General features: G+C 36.0%; 1 protein-coding gene across 5 annotated transcripts in view; it reads left to right on the top strand.

Moving 5' to 3' along the window:
* The first annotated feature begins 2486 nt into the window (after nt 1–2486).
* The window catches only part of Mtmr10 (myotubularin related protein 10), a 51938-nt gene continuing 27204 nt past the window's right edge, over nt 2487–27220 (top strand). Inside the window, exons 1-7 of one of the 5 annotated variants that reach the window (XM_040275935.2) lie at nt 2488–2706; nt 3279–3339; nt 7267–7351; nt 14392–14528; nt 16122–16194; nt 16828–16970; nt 23556–23646. In XM_040275935.2, the coding sequence (XP_040131869.2) occupies nt 14517–14528; nt 16122–16194; nt 16828–16970; nt 23556–23646 (319 nt within the window). In that variant the 5' untranslated portion in view covers nt 2488–2706; nt 3279–3339; nt 7267–7351; nt 14392–14516. Of the gene's footprint in view, nt 2707–2831; nt 3034–3278; nt 3340–7266; nt 7352–14391; nt 14529–16121; nt 16195–16827; nt 16971–23555; nt 23647–27220 lie in introns of those variants that run through there. The other 4 variants (XM_013356305.4, XM_005320060.5, XM_021722840.3 and 1 more) reach the window with 4 other exon arrangements.

The raw sequence follows: 27220 nt of genomic DNA, 5'->3' as shown, positions 1-27220 counted from the left end.
TAAATAGTGCTTGGCACAAAGTTAACACTCAATGCAAATTTGCTAACCAATTAAATAAGTGACTAAATGAATATATAAATTATCTAGCACCTAACATTCAACAAGTGTTAGCTCTTTCCTTGTCAAGGAAAAGGAAGTAATCTTTAGGGAATGTTACTATTCCCTATGTTAGAAGAATCAATAATAAAAACATGTACAAGTCGGGAGCAGCGGCACATGCCAGTAATCCCAGAGACTCAGAAGGCTGAGACAGGAGGATCACAAGTTCAAAGCCAGCCTCAGCAAAAAGTGAGGCACCAAACAACTCAGTGAGACCACCCCGACTCTAAATAAAATTAAAAAAAACAGGGCTGGAGATATGGCTCAGTGGTCGAGTGCCCCAAAGTTCAATCCCTGGTACCTTTCCCCCCCAAAAAAGAAAACATGTACAGTCAGAAAAAGATGAAACAGGTCAAAATAGTGACATTACAGCCCCCAAGAAGGGGATGGTCAATTATATAAAACATAAAGTAGGCAATGAGATCACGATCTAGGAGAAGTCTCCAAAACCAGTGCTATGGCCTGAATTATGTCCCCGCAAAGTGCACACATTGACACCCTAATGCCCAATATGACTATATTTGGAGACAGATTATTAGGAGGCAATTAAGATTAAATAAGGGAAATGCTAAGGAGTGATACTGGCCACATCATATTGTTACATTGTGAGCATATAGGAATTTAACAATAAGTCCCATCAATATATACAATTATAATGTACCAATAAAAGTGTGGAAAACAACAGAACTTAAATTAAGTCATAGGGATGAAGTTCTAATTTGACAGGATTAGTGTCCCTATAAGAGACACTGAGAATTCATTGTCTAATTCATTATCTATCTATTCTGTCATTTAAGTTACTAATCTGTACTATTTTGTTATGACAGCCCAAGCAGATTAATACAACTGGTTATCCAGAAAATCATAAAATTTGGTGCTAAATCAATAACAAATCTGGAAAGCAGAGTTTTTCCAATTTTTAATTCTATGGTCACATACACATGAGAATTATAGGTCCTAAGGAAACCTGTACAGCAAAACCCAAATCCCAGAATAAGCCATAGAAGTATAAGGAAGAAACCACAAAATGCTTGAAGAGCATCTGTGGAGAAAAATCCATTTAATGTAGGGAAATAACAGAATATTCATAAAGTAAAAAATATGTGCACAACAGTGTTTCCACATGTACAATACAATAGAATTGACATTGACAACTGTGGTTCCTGGGCAAAATGGATACAAGTGTTACTCAAACAGGTTAACCAGAAAGATCAGCAGGGTTCCAAATCTGGAACAAGTTATTTCAGAAAAAGACAACTTTTGAATCTTTGCTTCAATTTTTTAATATTAGCAACACTCGTCTGTATGACTGTGATTCGCACTGTCCACATCAGAGACTCCCCATGACATTAATCATAAAATTCTGGATTGGATTTTATTCTTCAAAGTATAACAAAGACCTACTGTCAACCAGTAGACTCACCAGCATCTACCACTCTGGCCTCCTCCCACCAAAGGCTGCTCCATTTAAAAACATTGAGTTTAGAAATATACTTGACAGGTTTAAGTTCTTTGCAACTAACAGGCAGATTGAAGTCCCCTACACGGCTACTCTTGCTAGGTTTTTGATCATTTATCAGCTCTTTACCATCTTTATATGTGAGGATGGGCAAGGAAAGGCAAATTGCTTAATAACTTCTTCCACATTAAAGCTTAACAAGAAGATTAGAAATTAACGATCTAAACTGAGCAGTCTAGGTTGCTGGCCAACATCCCAGTCCCTACAGCACACACCAAACCTGAGCATCCCAGCAGTGAGCTCAACTAGCAGGAGGTCGTCCCCGTGTCAAGTTTTTAACAAAGACAACAGAGGGGGTGACAGAAGAAAATCTTCACCAAGTTTGAGAACTTTGGAGGGGACTTTATCACGGGCAGTCCAGCCTACACTGAATGGGTCACTTTTGGCTGCACGGGTTTGGGTCCTCCACAGCGCGCAGACGGTGTTACTGCTTGAGTCAGGGGAATCAGAGTTCCCTTCCCTCCACCCCGGGCTCCTCACTCAGGGCTTCAAAAACAATGCTCGCCCAAGCTGATGACTAAGAGCAGCACTTCTGGGAGAAGTCCCGGAGGAGGGAGTCCGGGGCGGGGTCGCTATAATAGGGGGCACTCAACGCCATGGCCTGGGGCCGCCGCAGGAGCGCCCTCCCAAGGCCGCGTTCTGAAGATGGCTACCCTGCTCCGCGTCTAACGGTGTCCCCTCTGCGGGCCCGGCAGCCGAAGCTCAGCTCAGTCCTTGCGTTCCGGAGTCAGCCGGGCCTACAGGCTGGAAGTGGCGGACCGCCAGCCCTGCGCAAGCGGTCTCTCGAGGCGGGGCGCCGGGCTCCTTCCGGGGATGGGCCCCTGGCGCCCGCGTAGGCCGGCTCTGCCGCGGCTCCTCCCCAGTCGGGCGGGCGCTCCGCTGTGTCTCCGCCCTACTGTCCGCCCGGCCGGGCGGGCAGCAAACTGGGCCTGGGCGGCCGCTCCGGGAGCTCTCAGGCCGGAGGAGTTCAGAGGCTTCCAAGCTGCTGCTGGCCCGCGACTGGGCCGGGGCGAAAAGACGGCGGCACCATGTTCTCCCTCAAGCCGCCCAGACCCACCTTCAGGTCTTACCTCTTGCCGCCGCCCCAGGTAAACATCCCCCTCCCCGCGAGCTGTCCTCTCCTTGGCGCTTCCGGGGAGCCGCAGGGCCGAACCCCCGGAGCGGAGGGACCCCGCTAGGCTGTGTCTGTCTGGGTGCCCCCCGCCGCGCGGTTGTCTGAGCCCCGGGGCGCGGAAACGCGCCTCTTTGGGAGCCTCCCCTTCTGTGGTAGAAACTTGTGAAACTCTGCTGCAGCCATTCTCTCTACTCGAAGTCTTGTCCTAGGGAGCGTTCGGAGCCGGGTTTGTTTAGTTCCTAGCCCGGGCAATGGTCCCCACTGTGACCGCCAGCGTGCTTGCTGCGCTTGTAGGCATCTGGTAAGAGGAGGTTACTGTCATAAATGTAAACACTTGGAACAGGTACAAGCGATTTTAATGTTTTTTTATTGTCAGGCTCCCATGGCCATAGAGCAGATCTCGGTTAAGACGTGAAAGAGTCGAAGTGGGAGAATGTGTGTCTGTCGCATGTGTCATCATGTAGAAAACAGAAAATTGCCTTAGTATCCCCTTTCTTATATGGGAGGGGAGTTTCGATTTTGATTAATTTTGTTAATGTATTTCAGACTGATGATAAGATCAATTCGGAACCGAAGATTAAAAAACTGGAGCCAGTCCTTTTGCCAGGTAAACTTTGGAGTTCTAACAGATTCTTTAGTAATGTATTTTGATCTTATTCTACCGACTAGTATCACGTAATTAACTTCCCTCTTCTATTTATTTTAAATTTTCTCCATTTAAAAATCTGATGACCGAGGGGAGAAAAAGTGTGGTTAGAGATAATAGAGTTTCATAGAAAACTATCAAGAACATGACTAACTCATACTCTGTTTTGTTTTCTGAAATGTTCTTTTTGCAAGGAAGTATATCTTTAATTGCTTGGGTAGTGAAAGTACTTTTTCGCCTTTCATATCTGTCAGCAACCTAATGCATTTGTGATTAATAGATCATCATTTTAATGTATTTTGATAGCATGAAAAGAAGCTTTTATTATGTCTGTTTCTCTGTACTACTAACAAAGCTGAGTGAACTTTGAATTACTTAGTTAGCAATTGTTTTTTGGAGTTGTCAGCTGTATTTGCAAATTTTTTTGTTTCAGTTTAGAACAGGGTTTCCTAGCAGAGTCATTATTGACATTTTGGGGTGGATAATTCTTTGTTGTGAGGGACTGTCCATAATTTAGCAGCATTCCTAGCCTCTCCTACTACTAGATGTCAGTGGCATCCCTATCCCTTGCCACTAGTTTTGGCCTAGTTGCCACAACCAAAATGCCTCTAATCACTGCCACATCTTTGTGCATGTGTGTGCATGTGCATGCACAAATTACCCTGGGGGACAAAATCTTTTCCAGGCTGAGAATCATTGTTTAAAACAAAATTTACCTTAGAGAACCTTAGAGATAGAACTAAGGAATGGTGATAGATAAGAGTTTTATTTTAGGATATAAAAAATATTGATTAGTATTTTGAATTGTGTGATAATTATGTAAGAATTAGGAAAACTCAGTTGTTTAATATGATTAAGGGAAGTAGCCAGATACTTAGGAAAGCCTGTTTTAAATCTGAAATCAAATCAAATACCAATTGTATGGCTGCTATCAACATTTAAAAATGTAAGTTAATACTTAGAGCCAAATTTAGTGAAGTAACTAGAACTTTGGAAGTAGTAACTGAATAAATATGGAAACTTACAATTTTAAAATATTAAGTAGGAACAAATGTGTTAAAAACATTGTCCCTGTTCCATATGGTAGATTCTAACTCTTAAAAAAGTTTTTTTTTTTTAAACTTTATCATGGGAGTTAGTTATAAATATTTTCCCTTGATTTTGTTAGCACTTTTCACCCAGTGTTTACTAATTAATCTTTACACTTTTCCTCAGAATGAACAATAGAATTACCAAGTAACCCTTGCTCCCTGTTTGTGTGCTCTTTTAGTCTTAGTCACTCTAGGCATTTAAAAGGTAGTGGTGGGAAACAGCATTCATCTTGAATGACTGCCTGCCTGTGAGCTCTTGAACTTTGGCTTGTTTGACTTTAATAGGGTGGTTCATAGGCTTTCATTCCTCCTTTTAGATTATGCTTTGACTCTAATAAACAACATGGTCTTAACTATGGGTACTAATGCTTGATTTTTTAAAAAAAAACTAGCTTTTAAATCTAAGGTATGCTTATGAAAAATGTTACTTAGTATCAGTTAGAGAATTTTCTTTCTCATCGAAGGTTTATCTATTCTTTAAAATTACTAAAAACTTCCCTTTCTTCTAAAAAGTCAGTTTTCTGGGGAAGAGTGTAAACCCAGTTCCTGACTACAAGTGATTCTTGTAGAAATATAAGCTAAATCTGGATCCTCTTTTATTCATGTTATGGGACTCTCTGACCTGTGTTGATTTTTCTTGGGTTGAATTTCATGTCACAATATGTACATGCATTTGTGATGGCTCTGTCATCTAATATTCTATTTGCCTCTGACTTAACCTTATAGAGCACTGAGCCAATTCTAAATTATAGTGTTTTTTGTCCCCCTGACTTCTTCTGTTCTTACCTCCTTGTTCTGGCTTTCTCAAAGTCTTCCTCGTTGTGTTCTTATTTTTGCTGTCCTGTTGTGGTCTCTGTTTCCTGCTTCACCTGTCGTCACATTGTGTGACTACCCGAACCCTACTATTGGCCCTTCTTTGGCCTTGTAGCCTATTACTCTACCCATGAAATCTGGAAGGCAAGTAAAAAGTTACCTTAAGACTAAGCGGCTAGGGATGTAGGACAGTGGTAGAATGTGCCCTTAACATATGCAAAGCCCTGGGTTTGATCCTTAGTACTACCAAAAAAACAAATACCAAACAACCAAAAAACCATAAAGGCTATGATAAGAGCTTTTACTAAGAGGGATTGAATAATATAGTTCTGGCCTTTATTGAACTCAGAAATCAAGAGAAAACTTGGCCAAGTCACCTGTGGATTTACCTAGGCATACAGAGCAAGGAGTGATTGTTTGGAGGTATAGTATTGCATGCTGTACTCGGCATAATGCCTTTGGTCCAAGGATATTCTACTTCAGTTGCCCTAAGTTTGAACTTTTAATTCCATAAGCACATGAAAATTAGAACACAAAATCAATTGTTTATTTGTGTGCAGTCACTATGTGCTCTGTTGGAACTTAACAAGGCTAAATTTAAGATGTTCTTATCTTTTATTAAGTAAGGAAAATTGAAGAAAATGACTAGTAATTTAATTTAGATTGTGGTTTATGTTAGTAATTTTCAGCTTCCCTGGTTCATAAAATTCCTTAAGATGAGATTGTATGTAGTTCAACTTCAGGGACCTGATGTCTAACATAGTGCCTGAAATGTGATAGATATTGAGATATTTATTGAGTAAATGAATCAAGGACACTTTAGATCATCTGCATAAACTACTTTCTTAACCATGACATACACAGACAGGCCAACTCTTAGATTTAGAGTAAGAGAGACTTATTTCATGTGAGACATCTCAAGAGAATTATATCTGAGCCTGTAATTGAAATTTGTCAAAGCAGTTATACTTCATATAGTCCTTCTCTTTATCACTCTTTCATTACATGAATCTTTTTCTTGGAATGACTGTATTGTATATATGTAAAGTTGCTCTAATACTTTTAGAAAATTGAGTATGAGAATTTTTAAATGTGTGTACTCATGTATATGTTTATGTTCCAGTGTATATTTATTAAGAGCATGTAATGCCAGACTGTGTTCCTGTCTTTTATTTATAGCTGCTGGACTAGTTGACAGATTCTGTGAACCTCTTGGGTGCCAGGTGCAGGAGAAGGTGCTGGAGGTGTAATGTGGCTGGAAGATTATATGACTTGGATCAGAGGTTCCCATATTTCAGCCGAGGCCTCACTATTTTTCCTTAGGCTGGTATTGAACTCTTAGGCCTAGATGATCCTCTCCTTTAGTCTCCCAAGTACTGGCTGGGTGATATTTTGCCAGTCCTTGGTTAAAATGAGAAAATTAATGAATGCAACTTTCTTCATAAAGCTAAATTAATTTGATTTAAAGAATTGTACTTTATTCTGAGATTATATCCTTCTAACTTTTTTTGGTATATTTATTTTGTTAAATGATGATCATAAGCCAGGCACCGTGGCACACACCTTGTAATCCCAGCAGCTCCAGAGGCTGAGGCAAGAGTATCACAAGTTCAAAGCAAGCTTCAGCAAAAGCACTAATCAACTTAGTTTTGGGTTTTAGGATGTGTCTCAGTGGTTGAGGACCCCTGAGTTCAATCTTCATTAACCAAAAAAAAAAAAAAAAAAAGGATGATCATAGTAGTAATAGTTTTAAAAATATTTTTAAGTTGGCAAAATATGTTAGTCCCCTAAATTATTTTGTGCATATCTAGTTTGAAATCTAAATTGGAAACCACTGGGTACAATTACTATATTAGATTATACAGTATAATGAGCACTTATACAGAGAATATCAATTCTTTTGTCTGCCTAGAAATTCTTCCACCATCTTCCAAAAAATGCATTCTCTCTTTTTTGATGAATTGTTCTCACCCAATCTACCCAGCCTAGGGTTCTATTGTGGCCGATGAGGATAATAACCCACCCCAGACTAAAAGCATGAGCACATCTCAGCTTCTGGATATTTTCAGGTTGGTATTAAGGGAAGAGATCCTTTTAGTAATACTTCCAGTATCCACAATTCCAGAAAACCTGTCCCAAGGAGTGAAGGACACTGAGGGAATGACTGATGGTGTTCAGTTCTCCGGGTTTTATTGTGCTTGAGCTTCAGCTAACACAAAAGCCACAGAATTCTCTTTTTTTTGCTAGCCTAGATTTAGGCATGTTTCTCATACTTCTGCCTAAGATATTTAACTAATATGGTTTACAGGTTAATTAATTCTTATAACAGCTCTGTCTTTAAGATACCAGTTTATTTTCATTTGACAGGTGAGAAAAACTATGGTTTCAGAGGTTGAGTAATTTGCCCAGTGTTGTGAGAGTAAAGCCAGAGTTCTATATTTGGCACTTGGGCTGTGCCTTTACCACGGAGTAGCATAGTTTACCTGGCTGCACTGTGACATTAGGGCACAGATTTATGCTTTGGAACTGTAGAGGAGCAGATTGGATGTCAGCCTAGAGGGAGTTCTCTAGTGAGGTAAAAAGAACTCTGTCCTTGGCTGTGCCCTTTTCATAGCAGTGACAGATTCTGACCCTGCTTGAGAAGGAACTTTCAAACAATTTTAGTTGCCAGAAAATGGAATGTCTTGAGAGGCAGTGGACTTCCTGTCACTGGCTCTGCCAAAACAGAGGCTGGTAGAATGCCAGCAGCTTTGTGATGAGAATGTAAGGTTTAATCAGGAGTGGGGTCTGATGGCTTTTTCTGCCTTCTAACCCCAGGACATGATCCTCTTAAGGATTTAGTATGTAGAAGGGAGAAGAGTCAAAATGTTATAACTGACAATAATGAATTTCTTTGTTTAGCAGGCATTGAATGCATGTTTAGTGCTGCCTGGCGGTAGGGTCATGAAATGAAATGAAAAGATGGGGGTCCTGCCTGTAGACAGTTTCAGTCCATTTGAGAAATGGTTCAGTAGAGAAGGCCAAAGGTTGTGAGAACTCAGAGGAAGGTCACCTAAGTCAAATGTGGGGTAGGGTGAAGAGTGTTCACAAAGGCTTCTCAGGAAGTGTTTGTTCTCTGAATCCTGAGTGCCTACTAAGCCTTGGCCACTGTTCTAAGGCTGTGTGTCAGCTCACTTCTTTCTCCTTTCCATCTACAATGCTAACAGCACTTTCATTATTGAGATGAACTATTAGATTGATAATGAATACGCTGATTGTCAGAGCCTTTTGTAGTCAGATCAGAAGAGCATGGGCCATCTGGAAAATGAAAATAGCCATTGTTGTATAGATTCTTGTTTATCTTTTACATTTTCACTCTCTGGACCATTATATACTGTTCTTGATTTCTGCCTTACCATAAATCTTATTTCTGAAGTTGAATTGTGAATACCTTAGAAGCAAAAGGACTCTTTTGTGGATGTTTTATGTAATTTTTTTTTCTTTTTTTTAAGGAGGAGAGTTTTACTTTCCTTTTTTAATTTTAATATTTTGTACCTTTCTGCTTTTTTTTGGTGTGTGTGTGTGTGTGTGTGTGTGTGTGTGTGTGTGTGTATGTGGTACTGGGGATTGAACTCATGGCCTTGTGCATGCAAGGCAAGCATTCTACCAACTGAGCTATATCCCCAGCCATCCCTTTCTGCATTTTTTAGTAGAATAGTTACTCATCCTGTTTAAATCCATGGGTTGAATTATGCTTTTGGCCAATATGCATTCCACAGGTTAATTAGACGTTATGGACAATGATACTTTGTCTTTAACTGTTTTCCAAACTAAAATTTATGAAAAATTTATTTCTATTTGTGACATATAGATTGACCTCCTAACTGTGTAAAGTGTTATAAAAGATAATATAACATGATTTTTTTGGACCTCAGGGAGTTAAAAACTTTCCTAGCTAAACCATTGGAGATGTTACCTTTGTATTTTCTTTTTTACATTTCTTTACATATGGAAGGGTCTTGAAAAAATAAACTTTGATTTTTTTTTGATTCCTTCCCAACCATGGTAGAAACTCTTGGTTCGTCTTCTAATCTAGAAAGTGTTTTATGATGCTTTTTGATTACTACACACTGAAGCTAATTTCCTGCTTACTTTATCTTCCATGAGGTCTCCCTGTGAGTTCCCATAGTGACATGCTGGGAAGTGCCTGATGGTATGAACAGTCCCACTTTGCTAATGGCACTGAGCAGGAAGCTCAAGAAATGAGCAGAGTGCAACCCACCCCTAGCATGTCCCCCATTACCACAGAAAAAGTGAAGGAGTACAGCCTCCATGAAAACTCCTCCTGGAGTTTTAAAGCTTTTGTTATGAATTTCCTTTTCAAGGTCACCATTTTGGTCATCATTTTCACTGCCTTGACAAAAAGACCTCACAAGAACAATTAGAGGAGGAAAAGTTTATTTGGGAGCTAACAGTTTCAGAGATATCAGTCCATAGAGAGCTGACTCCATTCCTCAGGTCCTAAGATTAGGCAGAACATCATGGTAGAAATATGTAGTGGAGCTGGATAACAGGAAGCAGAGACACAGACTCCACTCACTAGATACAAATATATAACCCAAAGGCACGCCCCCTGATCTACCTCTTCCAGCCATACCTGCCTTTAGTTACCATCGGCTAATCCCTGAAAGGGAATTAATTCAATGATTAGGTTAAGGCAGTCATAACCCAATCATTTCACTTCTAAACTTTCTTGCACTATCTCATATGAGATTTTGGGAGACACCTCATATCGAAACCATTATAGCCACTAATTTAAAATGTGAATAAGAATAATGTCAGTATTCTTCACACATCCTGCCTAAGAAGAGACCCTTTTGTATCCTGTCTTTCCTTGCTAGTTTTCTGGCCCACAGTATTATAGTACAGGATAGTAGCTTATGACAGCTCTTATTCTTCTATTTTTTAACATTATGAGCAGATAGCTTGTGTGAGCAGAAAACACATTCTGCTGAGTGCCACAACTCATTGGTAAGAATGGAGTCTTTTGAACTGCCTCTGGTGGACACATTCCTAAAAGAAGATTTTTCTGTTCTCATCCTGGTTCTAAGTTGAACTTGAAAGCTTTCTAAGTGTTACAGGTGGAGAGAACTTGCCCTTAGATAGGAAGTGCCTATTAGCATTGTTTCACATAATTATAAGAATTCTCACTTAAATGTCCATCTCTGCAGAAAATCTTTTCTGTAAAGTGGCACATAGTAAATGAGGGTAGCTGTATCAGTAATAATTTAATTTATGGAAACAGTGGTTTGTTTTTATCCCATGGAACATGATTTACCATCCCCAGGACCTATTAAATTCATTCTCCTTTTCTTGGACTCATCCTCACCACCTTCACAAGGCTGACATTTCACTTGTGCATTGGTAAAAGAGTCAGGTTTCTAAAGAAGAATGTCTGTCCAGATGTGTGCCTCTTAAATGAAATTGGCAGATGATGCTAGTGTGGCTACCATGTTCTGTCCTGAGAGCACACCATCCCTTTATTCCCACTATTTCCTTTGCTCCCCATCTCAGGAGCCTGAAATCCTATGGTAGGTATATGAGAAAAATAGGTATGAATCATAAATGCAATAACTGAATAAATTTTTGAAACAATATTTTGCAAGTCTTTCTGGATTAGTTGACTAGGTAAGAAAGGTGACACAGTATAAGGCAATATAGGTCATACTTTGTAAGTCTAGTTTTGTATTGAGAAGTCATTGTTAAAGGAATATGTCCTATGTCTGAACTGGGAATAATTAGTTGTTTAAGTTGAGGGCCTCTTATAAATAGTAGCTAAAATCGGAGAGAAAGGGTTGAATATTCAATAATCCAGATTTTGATAAGGGAGTTTATAAGCTTTGTGTTCAAGAAACTAGAAGATTTGAATTTTATGTATTTTAATTAATGAGTTTCATGTCTTTTTAAAAATTTTTTTTTAGTTGAGTTGGACACTATACCTTTATTTTATTTATTTACTTTTATGTAGTACTGAGGCTTGAACCCAGCACCTCACATATGCTAAGTGAGCGCTCTACTGCTGAGAGCCCCATCCCCAGCCCCTCTTTTTTTTTGGTTAGAATTCATTTAAGATCAGTACCTTAGTGTTTTTTTTTTTGTTGTTGTTGCTGTTTGTTTGTTTGTTTGTTTTTGTTTTTGTTTTAACAATAGGGATTGAAACCCAGGGTGCTTAACCACTGGGCCACATCCTCAGCCCGTTTTTAAACTTTTTATTTTGAGACAGTGTCTAAGTTGCTTATAACTTTGCTAATTTGCTGAGACTGGCTTCAAAGCTGCAAGTGATCCTCCTGCCTCAGCCTCCTGAGCTGCTGGGATTATAGGTATTCACACCATGCCTGGCTATCTTGAATCTTTAATTCAGTTTTGGTACTTTTTCTATCTCATTACTGCACATTTAATTTTATGCAAGTGTAGGGAAACAAGTACAAATAACCCTCTAAATCTGTGGGTTACAATTTGTAGATCCAACCAACTACCAATCAACAATATTCTGAAAATTGCCCCTGTACTGAACATGTACAGACTTTTTGTCATTGTTCCCTATACAATACTGTATAAGTATACAATACTGTATTTACATAGCCTTTATGTTATATTAAGTATTCTAAGCTAGAGATTATATAAAGGATGTGGATAAGTTATTTGCAAATACTAACCATTTTATATAAGGACTTGAACATCTATAGATTTGGGTGTCTGCAGGGTACTAGAATAAATCCTCCATAGATACCACGGGACAACTATGTTGGATTTGGAGTCAGAACACTAAGTTTCAAGTTTACTTCTTACTGTTTTTAAGATCTTAGGAAAGTGATTTAACCTCTTTGGACCCAGGTCCCTTATCTGTGTATTAAAGAAAACATCTGCCTTCCTTACCTTACAAGCTGTTGAATTAAGAAAAATTCTGAGAAACTCCCTTTGCTAGATTTTTATTGCTTTCTATGCATGTGTAGGCAAGCAGTGGCAGTTCTGTGATTTTTTTTTCCCTCTCTATCTTCATATAAGTTTACTTAAAACAGTGCTTATCTTCCTCCCTGCTTGGCTACTCAGCCATATTGAATTACTGGTTTTTGTTCTGTTTAGAACAGCTTCTGTCCAACTGGTAGTGGTTGTGTGGTGAACCAGGGTACTAAAGTGATTTTATTCATTTATTCAGCACTTGCTTAAAAGGCACTTACTATGTGATAGATATTGTTCTGTGTACTAAAGTTTCAGCATTGAATAAAAATTAGTCCTTTTTTTAAAAAATATATTGTCATGGGGCATATAACACTGAGTTTGAGGTAGGTATTAGTTTAAGTATATATGTATATACAATTATAACTGTGATGAGTATTACAAGTTTATGATGCTGTGATAGGAAGCATTTAATCTAGGCAGGCATATTTTTAAGGCATTTCTGAGATAGTGATTAAGCTAAAAGAAAGAATCTTCCAAAAATGGAATCATGTTTAAAGACCCCGCAGATGGAAGCCCTGTGGTACTTATGAGGGCTTCATAGATAGCTGCTGTGGTTAGAGCAGTGAGGGTGAGGAAGACAGCTGAGGCTGGCCAGGCACACAAGGCCTTCAACCACTTGAAGGAGGCTTCTGTTCAGAATGGAAATTTACGTAAGTGGTTTGAGCCAGGAATTTGACATGAGCATGTTGGAATTAAATTTTCAAGTAAGTGTCAGGAAGCTGTGCTTAAAACTAGCCTTGTGAATTTTTAAGAACTTGAATAAAATTATTTTCTAACTCAAATTTATTGTAACATTTTTGTTAGAGGGTTGTTTTGAGATTTTTTTCATTATTCATGAATTGGTAGGTAGGGATTGTCAGTAACAGGTCCTTGTCTATCACTATTAAGGGTTTTTATAATGATAGAAATAGGCAAAGTAGATCAGCACCCTAACTTTTCTATTGTTGACCATGAAGACTGATGGCTTAGAAATGTTGTTTGATCTAATTAAATTTTATATCTTAAAATTAAGATTTAATGATAATTAAGCTTTAAATAAATTATAGAAAATTATTCTTTTTAAGAGCAACTTTTAACTTTTGGTTTCTTCTATTTATCTCTTTAATCTTTCCTTTTAATTTAAGCTGTATTTGAAAATTTTATCACCTACTAAGTTATAATTTGATTAAGGAAAATAAATTATAAATTTGACTTTATAGATTTTTAAACAAATAAAGCTGAATGCTATTCCTCATTCTTTATAAAAGGGATCAAAAGCCAGGCCCAGTGGCACATGACTCTATTTCCTGCATTTTGGGAAGCTGAGGCAGGAGGATCACAAGTTTGGAGCCATCCTGGGCAACTTAGTGAGAACTTGTCTCAAAATTAAAAATATAAAGAGTTAGAGATGGGGGCTGGGGATGTGGCTCAAGCGGTAGCGCGCTCGCCTGGCATGCACGCGGCCCGGGTTCGATCCTCAGCACCACATACCAACAAAGATGTTGTGTCCGCCGAGAACTAAAAAATAAATATTAAAAATTCTCTCTCTCTCTCTCTCTCTCTCTCTCTCTCTCTCTCTCTCTCTCTCTCTCTCTCTCCTCTCTCACTCTCTCTTTAAAAAAAAAAAAAAAGAGTTAGAGATGTAGTTCAGTGGTAAAGCACCCTTGGGTTCTAATCCCCAATACTAGAAAAGAAAAAAAAAACCTAAAAAGGATAAAAAATATGACTTAAGAAATCAAGTCATATGTTAATAAAACACAAATATTTTATCAAGTAATACTCCAAAGGAGAGGGTTTAGCTTATTTCTTCTCCTTTGAAATAATGAGAGGTAATATAGCAGAAGTAAGGAGTGCAGATGTAGGATAGCCTTTCTAGTTCAATCAGTTCAGACCCCAAAACTCTTTTTGCCTCAGTTTCTGTACCTTACAAATGGAGAGTGATGCCTTGTTACTGTTTCTGTTGTGAAGATACAAAAGCACAGTGTTTAGCACCTAGTAAGCAATTTGTGAATGTTCTTCTTCCTGTCATCATTAAATCAAGAAATTTTCCTTCTAGGTGATCCAATGATTGTTGACATTTTATGGTTTTAATCAGAACTCAGTCCAATTATTTTTTTTTGTTATTTTTAAGGAGAAATTGTTGTAAATGAAGTAAATTTTGTGAGAAAATGCATTGCAACAGACACAAGTCAGTATGATTTGTGGGGAAAGCTGGTGTGCAGTAACTTCAAAATCTCCTTTATTACGGATGACCCAATGCCATTACAGGTGTGTTTTATTTGTATACTATTTCACTGTGTTAAGGATTCACCTCTAAGCAGAACATATTTGTTATATAAATCACAGGTATAAAAAATATAATAAATTTATTGATAAATGATTATCATAATGTTGGGAATATATTCTATTAAAATTCAGAAAAAGGTAAGCAGACTTTTGGGATTTGCTTGAGGAATAGAATTAGATGATTTTAAGTTACCTTGTTTTGTTTATTCTCTGTGATCATTGGTTATATATACTTTTCAATAAGGGAGTTATTTCCTCCCTTCTAAATCTTTTAAATTATTTATGACAGTAAAGATATTCTTTTAAACTAGTTATGAAGAGAAAAACTCATTTATTTAGTAAATAATCTTGTAAATGCTGAGCATTTTACTGATTTCATATTTTTTAAACAAATAATCCTTTCCCCAAAATGTCAAATTCTAGTTTCTAGTATACAGTAAGAGTGCAAAAAAAAGTTGATAAAATGATTCTTTAATAACCCTTTTGCCATTTTATATTCTTACTGCAAAGTAATAATTCTACATAATTTTAATTTTTTTAAAGTCAAGTATTTATTTGATTAAATTAAAAGTCCTAGACTTTTCTCTTAACTCAGTTGTATTTTGCTTTGCAAAGTGTTACACATTTTTGCCTCTAAGATCTTATAGCAATGATTGTTCTATAATGAAACCCTTTCTTATTAACTATGAACTTGTTTTGAATGGTCTGTGAGTAAATTTCATATAGCCATTCATTAATTTATCATAAATTTTCCTTTATATTTGTGTGTTTGTTAATATATGTCTGTATTTAGACTATGTTTGAGGTCTTTAGAAATATCTAGTAGATATGGATAATAGCTTATTTTGATGTGCACTTGGGTTTTCCCCTTTGTTTTTAGCTTCATTAAATGATCTCTGGCCCTAGACTTCACTGTCAGTGAGAAGCATATACCTTGAATAGCTCAAATCTAGTAACAACAATAGAAAAAATAAACCAATGCTATACCAACAATAGGTTAATTGTGTCAGCTATGTCTTTAGTTTGAAATGGAAACAAATTGTTAGCAGGTAAAAACAGTGAGCTCTAGTTGCCAAAAGCTTTTTTTTAAAGATTTTTATTTCTAGTAGACTTTCTATTCTAAAAAATTGTTACTTTTCCTCTAAAATATTCACTGTGAAAATCAAGTATTTTACCCATTAAAATCTAGTGACATAGCAGTCCTTCATCTTCCTTACTTTGTGAATAGTTTATCTAGCACCAGACATGCAGATGTTTGCCTGTGAAGTAATTGATCATATTACATTTCTTGGATATTAACGTGGTATTATGGTGTACTTTTCAACTTCATTTCCATTGTTAAAGTGTGGGAGAAAGATGGAGAGAACATGAATACAACATACATTTCTTTCTCTGTGCTACCAAAGTGTGTCCTAAAATACTGTATACTTAGAATGGTCCTGGCTATGTTTGCAGAAGTTTTTTGTGTGTTTTAGAGGTAGTAGTCACACTTTCCCATCACATTTAAAAGTAATGCTTATATTACTGCTGTGAGATTAAGGAAAGAATTAATGTAAAGATGATTTTTTATTTCAGAAATTCTATTACAGAAACCTTCTTCTTGGAGAACATGATGTTCCTTTAACATGTATTGAACAAATTGTCACAGGTATGTAGTATTCTGCATGTATTCCCTCTCAAAATTGAAGCTGAGTGTGATGGTGCAGAGCTTACAGGATGTCTAGGAGTTGCAGGGGACAGCCTAAGAGTATAGCAAGACCCTACATTTAAAAAAAAAAATGTAATTGGTCTCTAAAAGTTGATTCCATTCTGGTGTATTCCTTGAAATACTTGAGTTGAAATTTTATTTCTGTAGGTTTAGGTTTAGTTTTACCTTCTTTTTTTTTTTTTTCTCTTTCTCTCTCTCTTTGAGTTCCTGGAAGTAGAAAAAAGAGAAAGAAGTCAAGAAATTATTTTAATATGGGGATATAGAACTATTTTAAAATGGAGATATAGCTTTTTATAGTTTCTAAATTTTATCCTCTTTTTAATAAAAATTTTAACCACTAAATGTATCTAGATGGTGGTGGTTTTGTGCAAAGAATCTTTTATCTTCAAAAAGCAGAGTTAAAACTGTCCCCTCCCCCCACAAAAATTCTAGAGATTATAGACAAATATGAAGATTTTGGAGAACTAGTTCTCAGGTGATGGGGGACCTTGAAATGATTTTCCCTAAGGATTTTACTGAAGTGTATGAAAGTGTAAGTAATAACATTACATTTTCTTTTTTCCTCTTTTTTAGTAAATGACCATAAGAGGAAGCAGAAAGTCCTAGGCCCCAACCAGAAATTGAAATTTAATCCAACGGAGTTAATTATTTATTGTAAAGATTTCAGAATTGTCAGATTTCGCTTTGATGAATCAGGTCCTGAAAGTGCCAAAAAGGTAATACTGTTAAGTTTTATGAATTTTGGATTCTGTGCTACATTTACCAATTTCAGTTCTGTGTAGAAGTTTTCATTTTCAATTGTTCAGATTGTTTTTAGGGGAAGTTATTGAATACCTCCTTAAGTAAAGTCAAAGCCAAGAATATTAATAGAACTACTTCCGTGTATTAGTTTATGTCTACTCTAAAGTACTCTATATACTTTTTTATCAGTTCCTATTAAAGATTGTCATGGAAATTAGCATGTCTTTTCCATTATAACCATCGCTAGCTAGTTTGTTTGTTTGTTTCTTTCTTTCTTTTCTTCTTCTTCTTCTTCTTCTTCTTCTTTTGTTAATAAGGTTGAAAAGTTGGAGAATATACTGTAATTGAGGTTTGGTAAGACTTTTAATATAGCACCACAGAACCTTACCAACAAACTGAAAGTTAGATTTAGGTTACATAAGGAATAGTAATGTTTAATTATAGAAGAGGGCTAATAATTATTAGTGGTTTAAAGAAAATATTAATGGATTAATTTGAGTGATACTTGACAAGGAAAACTCAAAATTATGAACTTTTTAATTGGCTTTTTTCTTCCCTGCCTTCCAAGGAATGTTTATTACCTACTTGTAGAGTAAAATTCAAGAGCAAAAGTCTTCACTTCTTGATTCCATGTTTTTGTTTTCCAAAGGAATGAGGATGACAGAACTAATGCCTCTCTGTTCCAGTCTGATGTAGCAAATGTAGAAAATAGTAACAGAATTTCCAGAGGAAAGTGTGCTCCCATGAACCAGACTAGAACAACAGTGTCTTAATGGACTAGGACTCTGCCTTCTCTTAGAGTAGAAGCAGTCTTTGGGCCAGCAAGAGCACATTAGTTTTTCATGGTCAGTAGACTCACTGCTTAAGTTTCTGTTGATATCAAATGAGGCTGTCAAAAAGATCTTGAGGCAGGTATCTTCATATACAATGGTTATGAGGTAGTTGATCTGCTTTTAGAATTAGAACCAACAGTTTCTTCACAGGAAGGCAAACATGAGGTGAATATGTGAAAATGCATGATCACTGGGGCTGTCCAGCAGAGTGATAGCAAGCCTGTGGCTAAAAGTTTTCAAACCAAATCTCTATAGCTGTTTCTCAGAATGCTGTATTTTTGAAAATGTTACTTGATAACTTTTAAGGTCACATTCAGCCATTTGATTCTGTTATATGTGATTGTGATTGTGGCATTTCCAATTTGAGATGCCTATTCTTATATAGAAAAGCTTTAGAATTGATTAGGTAGTACACTATACATAAAATGTTTAGCCAAGTTACTTTCTCAGACTTAAATTATATTTATATTTCATTGACTAAAGCAGCAGGAACCCTTTTATGAAAATATTAACTTTAAGATATATACTATCTCGCCAGGCATAGTGGCCCACAGCTGTAATCCCAGTGACTCAAGAGGCTGAGGCAGGAGGATCACAAGATCAAAGCCAGCCTCAGCAATTTAGTGAGGCCCTAGGTAACTTAGTGAGATCTTGTCTCAAAATCAAAAGGGCTAGGGATGTGACTCCATGGTTAAACACCCCTGAGTTCAAATCCTAGTACCAACACCCCCCATACCCACAAAGAAAAAAAAATATATAGAATCTTAAGAATAGGGACCACACAGAACTTGTGAGATCAAGTTAGGATAAAATTTTTAAAATGAAAAATTGATGTATTTGGGCCAATACTCTTACCAGTTAAAACTCTCCCACTCCTATCGTATATTTTAGAGGACAGTATTTTAGTAAATGGAAATCATAATTATTTGACTTAGGTCTTGAGACTTAGGTCTTTTTGACACTTGAAGCAGTGTCCTAAACTTTGCAAGTTAGAAAGAAAGGTGTAAGATGCAGTTTCTTTCCCTGAAGGGTTTCAGTCTAATTGAGAAAGTAAAGCAGAAACAAATGAATATTAAATAACAGTGCAGAGTGGTAGCACAAAAGATGTCCTCCCACAAATGATTAGTTGCCAAGTGAACAAAACATAGTTAAGTGCTCTCTCTGTAAATTCAGGATCTCCCTTGATTGTTGTACAGCTGGTGAATGATGAAGTCTTCATTGACACACCCACATAGGACAAGCTAGTTCCCTTTCCCAAGAACAAGTTTCTGACAAAAATCCTTTTCCTGTTGTCTTTTTTTTTTTTTAAGAGAGTGTGAGGGCGGGGGGAGAGAAAGAGAGAATTTTTTAATATTTATTTTTTAGTTTTTGGGGGACACAACATCTTCGTTTGTATGTGGTGCTGAAGATCCAACCCGGGCTGCACGCATGCCAGGCGAGCGCGCTACCGCTTGAGCCACATCCCCAGCCCCAACCTGTTGTCTTAAAATATAAAAAGCATATTACCTCAGGCCTGAAGGAAGTACTCTTTGTATTTTATACAGTCATGAGGGAAAGTAAAAATGTATGTAGGGAATTTTTTCTCTGATTCTTACGTTTTCAAACACAAGAGTTCAAATCATGTGTGGTTACCAAAGCTTAATGACTTTGTGAGTTAAAAAAAAAAATTCTGGCATACTCTTATTTCAATTAAAATTTTTTTTATCTAAAATTAGTAATTCAGAAGTTATGGCTCATTTTTACCTTTGGAAGCTTTTGAATGCTAAATTTTCTCTGGAAATTGTTTTATAATTTGTTTAAAAATTATCAAATGTATGCTTGGAGTTCTCTGGGTGAGCTATCAATTTGTTTTGAAATATCAAAAGCATTTAAATTCTTGTTTGGAATATGAAGTCTCAGAATACTAAATTGATTCATATTTTATTAAATGTTGCTCTAAAACCTGTCTAGTTGGTTTTCTTGCAATGTGTTATGACTAAATTAGATCACTTTGTGCAGCTGCATCCATTATCATTCATCCTCATTGTCCTTGGGCTATTATGGGAAAATAATGATATTTGGGAAAGGTTTATATGAAGGAAGAAGGAATGTGATGATAGGAAATTGGACATCTAATCTCGTAGCAACTTTGAGTTACCCATTTCCTTTTGAAGGATTCTTTACTAAAAACAAGGAGGAAAAAGGATTATTTTAAACAATTTATCATTTTAAAAATATAGATGGATGGATGTTAAGCTAAAGATATGCCTTTTGTCTCTAATTTATTCTTAATTTAGTTAATTGTGAGCCACTTGTTCAGGCATGCTTTCTAGAAGCGGATTCAGTTAATCTAATTAAATAACAGGTTGGCCTTTTCCTGGACTATCATTTTTGCCAAGGAATCAGATACTTATTGTTGGCTTTCAGACCACAGAAATACAGGAAACCAGTTTTGGTAATAAATGTGGTGGAACTAGAAATTTAAATGTCTCCTGGATTTGAGCTTCTCAGTGCTGTGCTCCCAGCTGGTCTTAGAGAAATTATCAGCTGTAGTGCTGGAGTTTCTCTAAAATTTTTAATTGCCTAGGGAATATTTGCAAAATAAGAATAATTTTGTGTGGAAATGAGACCTACTTTTAAAAAGTCTTTCAGGAACTGAAGAAATGGAAGCTAGGAATTTAGACATAGACTTTTAAAATAGTATTATGTAAAAGTACAAAAGAAAGAATATCTGGCTTTCTTTCTCTTCTCAGAGTGTTCCACAGTAACAGTGTGAATGTCATCTAGACACACAAGTTTGTATGTGCCTTTGTATGTACCTAGGATCCTTTTACTTAGGTTATGTGAAAATAAGTTATGCTCACTTGTAATTACACTAATGAACAACAGATTTAATTACCCCCAGCCCATAATACAAGAAAATGAACCACTGTGGAAGTCATTAAACTTGAGTTTCAGTTTCACAATAATTTTTATAGTCTTCTTTAAATGTATATACTATTGGACATACTCATTGTTTTTCCTAATTTAATGTTATACTATTATTTTTAAGGAGAGAAATAGACTGTTTGGAGTTTGCTTTGCAGATAGGCTTTTTTTCTTTTTTGCCTCATAGCCACAAAAAGACATGTTGCATTATCAATGATCAGTGAATCTCTTTTGCATAAACAGGGCATGTGACTGCTTTTTAATTGTCTGAGAGATGGAAATATGCTAGTATTAGTAGTCAGGAGCATATGCATTAATGTTAGTGACTAATTTTGCCGACTAGTATTTTTGCCACTATTTGATGCAGTTCACCTTCAGAAAGCTACTGAAGTGATGCTACAAAATGTGGAAGTCTTCAGATCTTTACTGAGTTTGTGTAGAGAGGTCTTCTTGGTCTTCTCTAAATTTTTAACATGCTTCCCTCTTCTCTTCACTATAAAACTTCATAGTTCTCTTCCCTGCTTCTTTAGCATTTATAATTATCTAACTTTCCATTTTTGTGTTCTTGTTGATCTTGTTTAGTGTCTTGTCTTCTGTTAGTTTAATGATGATGTAGATTGTATCTGTTTTGTTCACTGCATCCCTAGGGCTTTGAATATGGTAGATGCTCAATAAATATTTGTTGAATGAATGTGAAATGTAGCATCTACCCTGAAGGAATTGAACTTAATGATAAAAATATGATCAAGGACCAGCTACATGCTACTTTTTATCCATACTCATGAAAATTATGTGTATACCTTGAATGAACAGCTATATAAGCACTAAAGAGGTACTTTATATTGGAACTGTCATTGCTTGGAGACAGCAGGGGTTTCTGGAATTAATACTCTGACATTGGCTCAGTCTAGCAAGGTTTGGGAAGAAAGTAGTGTTGAACAGACATGACAATTTCCAAGAAAGCATGGTTGGTTGAGAGGGGGAGAAGGATTTTCCAAGCAATGAGCATGACAGGAGATGCCTGGAATCAAGTCAGACAGAATGTGTACAAAACATTTTCTCTGACCACCGACTACTGAGGGAATTTGGGGAAGTTAAGAGCTATTTGGTGAGGAGAGCCAGTTTTGTGATGGAACAAGAATTAGGAGATTTAATTTATTATGCAAGTACCTGGGAATCAGCAGATAACAATTATTAGCCAAAATTATATCTATAGAAGAGAATTCTTAAGTCTTGGGGATTTCTAGAATGTAGGAAAGCCCACCGAGGTGCCATAAAGTAAGTATGGTTTAACGATGTGGCTATGGCAGTGTAGCAAAAGGGACAAACATGAAAATTTCTAGTGAAAAATGCAACAAAGCTTATAAACTATGTATCTGGCCAGAGGAATAGGAAGTAATGAGGACCTTATCAAGGTACAGATTTTAGTAGTTTTGCTCTTAGAAGTACTTAAAGGAAGACTATTGAACAGATTAAGAATGAGAATGTATATACCCATCTCCTAAATTTTGTTAAGTGGGATTCTCACAGAAGGCTCTCTAAATAAGCATTGAAATGTGAAATAAGTCAGTTTAAGGAAGTTGCCTTTTTTCTTTTTGGTCAGAACTCATGATAAATTCTGACACTTTGGTTGTATATTTCAATTTAGTAAGATAGGATATGCTCATTCTTTATAAGATTTAAAAACGTAGTTTAAACAACAGGCTGAAACATACTTAAAGGTTAATGGAATTTGCCTTCCTTTACTCCAGACACCACTGATTTGACATGAACTAACAACTCAAATTTTCTTTCTTGCTCACTGTTGAAAATATATCTTTCTTGATTAGTGCTTTACCTTCTTACTTAATCTTTTTAAATAAGGTCTTCTGCATTTCTTGCTTTGCATGTGTCTTAATTTCTTCTTCCCTCTTTGGTCATTTGAAGACATTTTGCCCACAATCTAGTAGGTTTTATACATACAGACAGTCGTTCTTCATTCTAATCAGTTGCAGTTGAGAATAACAGCCATATTTCCACATTCAGAGTTCCTCTGAAGGCCAAGCATGCATTAAGATTGTTAATACTTGCAACAGCCTACATATTATCTTCATTTCACAGATGAGCAAACAAGCTGGGAGACAGGAATTGACTGCACATGGATTGTGCAGCAAGGACTTGATTAGAACTAGAACTTAAGTTTAGTCCCTGATCTGTTTAACTAGAAAACTGACATTTTCTCCAACACAGAGCACAGTCTCAAACCATTTTATGTAAACTTGTTTTTTTAAAAAAATATATATATTTCTCTGTGCCACCTGTTTTTTTTTGTTGTTGTTGTTGTTGTTTTTTTTTTAGTTTCTTGTTGGTTTTAACTATTTTTTGATTGTGGCTTCTTTATTAAATTTAATCTTGTTTCGATACATGAGGTGTAAACATTAAAATTTCATGCCTTATATTAAGCCTAAAGGTCCATCAAGATTGAAACTTTTTTTTTTTTTTGAAGTGAATATGTTGTCATTACTTTTTGGAAAATGCTTCTTTTGCATTCAAGTTTCATTTATTAGAATAAAATTATTTTACAGTTAAATTTCAACTTAGCATATACATACTGAATACTTATCATGGTCCAACTAAAGATTAAACAATGTCTAGGGAGCACAACAATGAATGAGATATCTGGCCTTCAGGAGCCCCTTCACATTTTAGGTCAACAGAAAGCATGTAAATAGTACTGTAGTCATTGCCCCAGGATGATGCTCCCAGTGACCAAGGCCTTATTGTACATTTCATTTAACTAAGTGTGTTAAAATCAAATTCTAAATGTAGAATTTTTCCTAGGTATGCCTTGCAATAGCTCATTATTCCCAGCCAACAGACCTCCAGCTACTCTTTGCATTTGAATATGTTGGGAAAAAATACCACAATTCAGGTAAATATGAAAATATTAAATTTGTGACTAACTTTACATGTGTAAATTTTATTCTTATGTTTATCAGAAGCCTCCATGAACATGGGCTTTAACAACTTTAGAATTATTAGCTTCATAATTGTTAGAAAAATAAGCACTATATACTGCAAAAGCCAACATTTGCCATATTTTTTTCCTTGAAAAAAACCTGGAAAAACTTGTAAACAGCTGAAAATATGGGCTCATAAAAGTCATATATTTTACCTCCAGTCACTGGCTTATATTTTGCAGTGAAGAATATATCCTCTACCCTTTTTAATTGGTAGTTTGAGTCAAAGTAATCTTAACTTTAAAAAGAGTTGAAAGCATATAAACTCTTCCGGCAATATGTGATTTTATGCAAAACTTGAAATGCTTCAAAACTTTTGAAATTTTGAAGTGGAGTTCATTAAGATTGTCAAAATACTGATTTTATATTTATGAATAAAATTACAGAGAGGAAAATGAGCATTTTGCTAAAAATACAGGTAGCTTCTAGGCAGTTTTGTGACAGTAAAATAGTTTTGTCCATATTTTTGTGTCAGCCATGATATCACCAAGGAAAATTCTAGATGATCATGTCATTCTGTACATCCTGTTTATATGTCATGTAATTTTTAATCAACCATGTTTTAAAATTCATAAAAGGATAGAGAAAAGAGTCCATGTTTCCTATTAGCCCCCTTGTTTATTAGCAACTTGCACATCGACTTGCTGACTGAATCATGTGTTCTCTCACTGTCTAAGGAAGAAAAATAAACCAATTGTGTATTTATAGTGAAGGATCCATTCATGCCAGCATAGCCTGGGGCTAACAGATTATTAATTGTACTGGAATTATATATGTATTACATTAAAATATATAATTGAAATAACCTGTATAATTAAAGTATTCCAGTATCACTATATTGTAAATGCATTAAAATGTAGTATAAGTACACAGTGTCCACAAATGCAGATGGTATAACTACACTTTCATTACTTTAAAAGATACTAATCAACACTAAAGATGATATATGAAAATAATGTGCATAGAACAGCTTTTATCCTGGACTGTATAGAAATTGAATAACAAAAATATTTAACTTTTCTTATTAAAATGTATATTAATTATAGCTTAGGCTTGAGCAACACAGTTTTTTTTTAAGTTTGTATTAATAAAAAGTAAATTCACTTATTGCCTAAAAATAAAGCAGTATAGAGCCTGTACCATTAGTCATGTAACTGTTTCTTTGGATCATCATCAGGCTACAGAACAGTGATCATCAAGGTTATCTTCAATTAGATCCTCATATAGAGTTGCAAGAGAGTAGCTGAAATGAAAGTTTCAAGAGATACAGGGTTGTAGGAGATAGTCTTCAATTTCCTAGTTCAGTTTGTTTTTAATATAGCCCAGTTCTTCATGCTATTTTCTCTGACAGCAGTGATTTAGTTTCATGTAAAGATACATGATTTCTGCAAGAATATAATTACTTGGGCTCAGTAAATACAGTCAGCTTCATTATACAGTTGGAAACCTGATGCCTGCTTTACTACTTTTCACATTTTCCTTTGTTCATTCCTTGTGGGCATCTCTGGTTTATTATACTTTAAATAGTTTATTGATTCATAACTCTTTTATTCCTAGATTTTCTGCCAATCAGTTCTTCTCACTTCTTTATATAACTTGATAAAATTTGATGATTAATACTTAAGATATTCAGGAACACTTTTTGTTATTACATCCTTCGGATTCCTTCTTCTTCAGCAAGTACTTCATAAACATAACACTGGCCAAAGTTTTATTCAGTATCTTCATAGGGTACCATCTGTTAATATCCTTCCATGCTATTACAGAAGCATAAACTGCATCTTTAAGATCAAAAGAAGCCTGAAATTTCCACACACTACAGTCAGAATTCTTAATTTGAGAGTGAAAGATGCCCAATAATCCACTCTTGAACTTCTGGATGGCACCTTGATTCATTGGCTGGATTAAAGAAGTCCTTTTTGCAGGCAGGTAGGTGATAAAGCTGTTTGCACAATTAAGATTCAAAGTTGGAAGATGTCCCTTGCAGTTATGTAGGAAAAGAATCCCTTAGCTGGCCTTAAGCATTCTGAGGTATTCTTTCAGACCCAGTATCTCATTAGTAAAAACCAGTTCTGTACAGGAAGATGTGTTGCTCCTACAGGCTTCCAGACATTTCTCACAAGCAATAATAATTCTGTTTTTCTCTTTTAACGTCAAAGAAACTATGAGGATTCTGTGTTCCTCAGTCAGATTATTATTGGGCAAATAATGTCAAAAATACAGATTCATCTTTGTTATTAAATTGATAAGATGTCAGATTATGCTTCTGGACTAAAAAATTGAAAACCTCATGAAGTTGTCTGTAGGCTCAGCATCAGCAACTCTAGGTCATAACAGACATGCTTATAAATGCTGTGTGATGTAATCTGAAAGTAGAATGTAGCTTCACATCAGACTAAATGACTTTTCAGTGAACATTGTTAACTTTATATTACTAAAAAGTAACACAAATCTTGATATTAGGTTTTTTTAAGTGCTTATTTGAAATCCAGGTACACAATCCATGTCAAACAGTGTAGGAATTTTTTCACAGTTGTCACTTGTCAGTTCTCTAAAGGGTCTCAGTATAGCTCTAAATGATTGTGACTAATGCTCTAATCACTTGAATATTGGTAGTTCTTAACTAGCCATGTGCATCAAAATCACTGGAAGAGTCTTTAGAAATACAGCTATGTTGACTGTGGCACAGGCCCATAGAATCTGCAGTTAAGAACCATTTTGTTGACTCACCTATTTTGAAGTTATTAATGATCACAATTCTCTTTATATCTTCTTCACTATTGTTTTTTACTTCTAATTTCTGCCTTATGATCAGAATTATAGGCTTTCTTTTCATATGTTGACCATTTTTAATATCTTTCCTTGATATTTGCTTTAGGCTGTTTTAGGTGTCAGTAGGATCAATTAAGTAAAAATTCCTTAAAATAATCTCACAGTCTAGGATTAGACTTCTGAAGTATATCACAGAAGGTGGCCAAGGCCAGAAGCATTTAGTAACTAGTTTCGCGTTTATTCTGCTGAGGAGCTATGTCATAAAATTTCAGTCAGGTAATTGTCAGAGAAGCCAGGTCTCCTGAGATGACCCACTTTGCCAGTTTGATGCTCCAGCCCCTCAGGGTGCCCCACATGGAGTAGGTCACTGGCATTAGGCTTTGGGAGCTTTCTGGGCAGCATTAGAATTTCCAGACTATAAAACCACATTGAGAATCTGCTACCCAATCAATAGTGAATTCTCATTGAAGAAAATATAGAATGAATAAAGGTCTAGTCCCAACTGTTGAGAAATGTACAGGATTTGAACATGAGAAACATTTAAAATAACAAACAACACAAGATCCTATATATGCTTTCACTTTATGTTCAGCAAAATCAGTCTGTTCTTGGATAAATCTGGTGGCTAAATTTGGCCAGAGAAATAATAGCACATTTTCACCTTAATTATTAAAGTTTGTAACTCAAAACACTAAAAATTATTCAGTTTTAGAC

This window comes from Ictidomys tridecemlineatus, chromosome 5 (assembly GCF_052094955.1).
Source record: "Ictidomys tridecemlineatus isolate mIctTri1 chromosome 5, mIctTri1.hap1, whole genome shotgun sequence".
Classification (NCBI taxonomy): domain Eukaryota; kingdom Metazoa; phylum Chordata; class Mammalia; order Rodentia; family Sciuridae; genus Ictidomys; species Ictidomys tridecemlineatus.
Note: the sequence above shows the minus strand (reverse complement) of the source record. Positions and strands in the feature narration are given on the sequence as shown.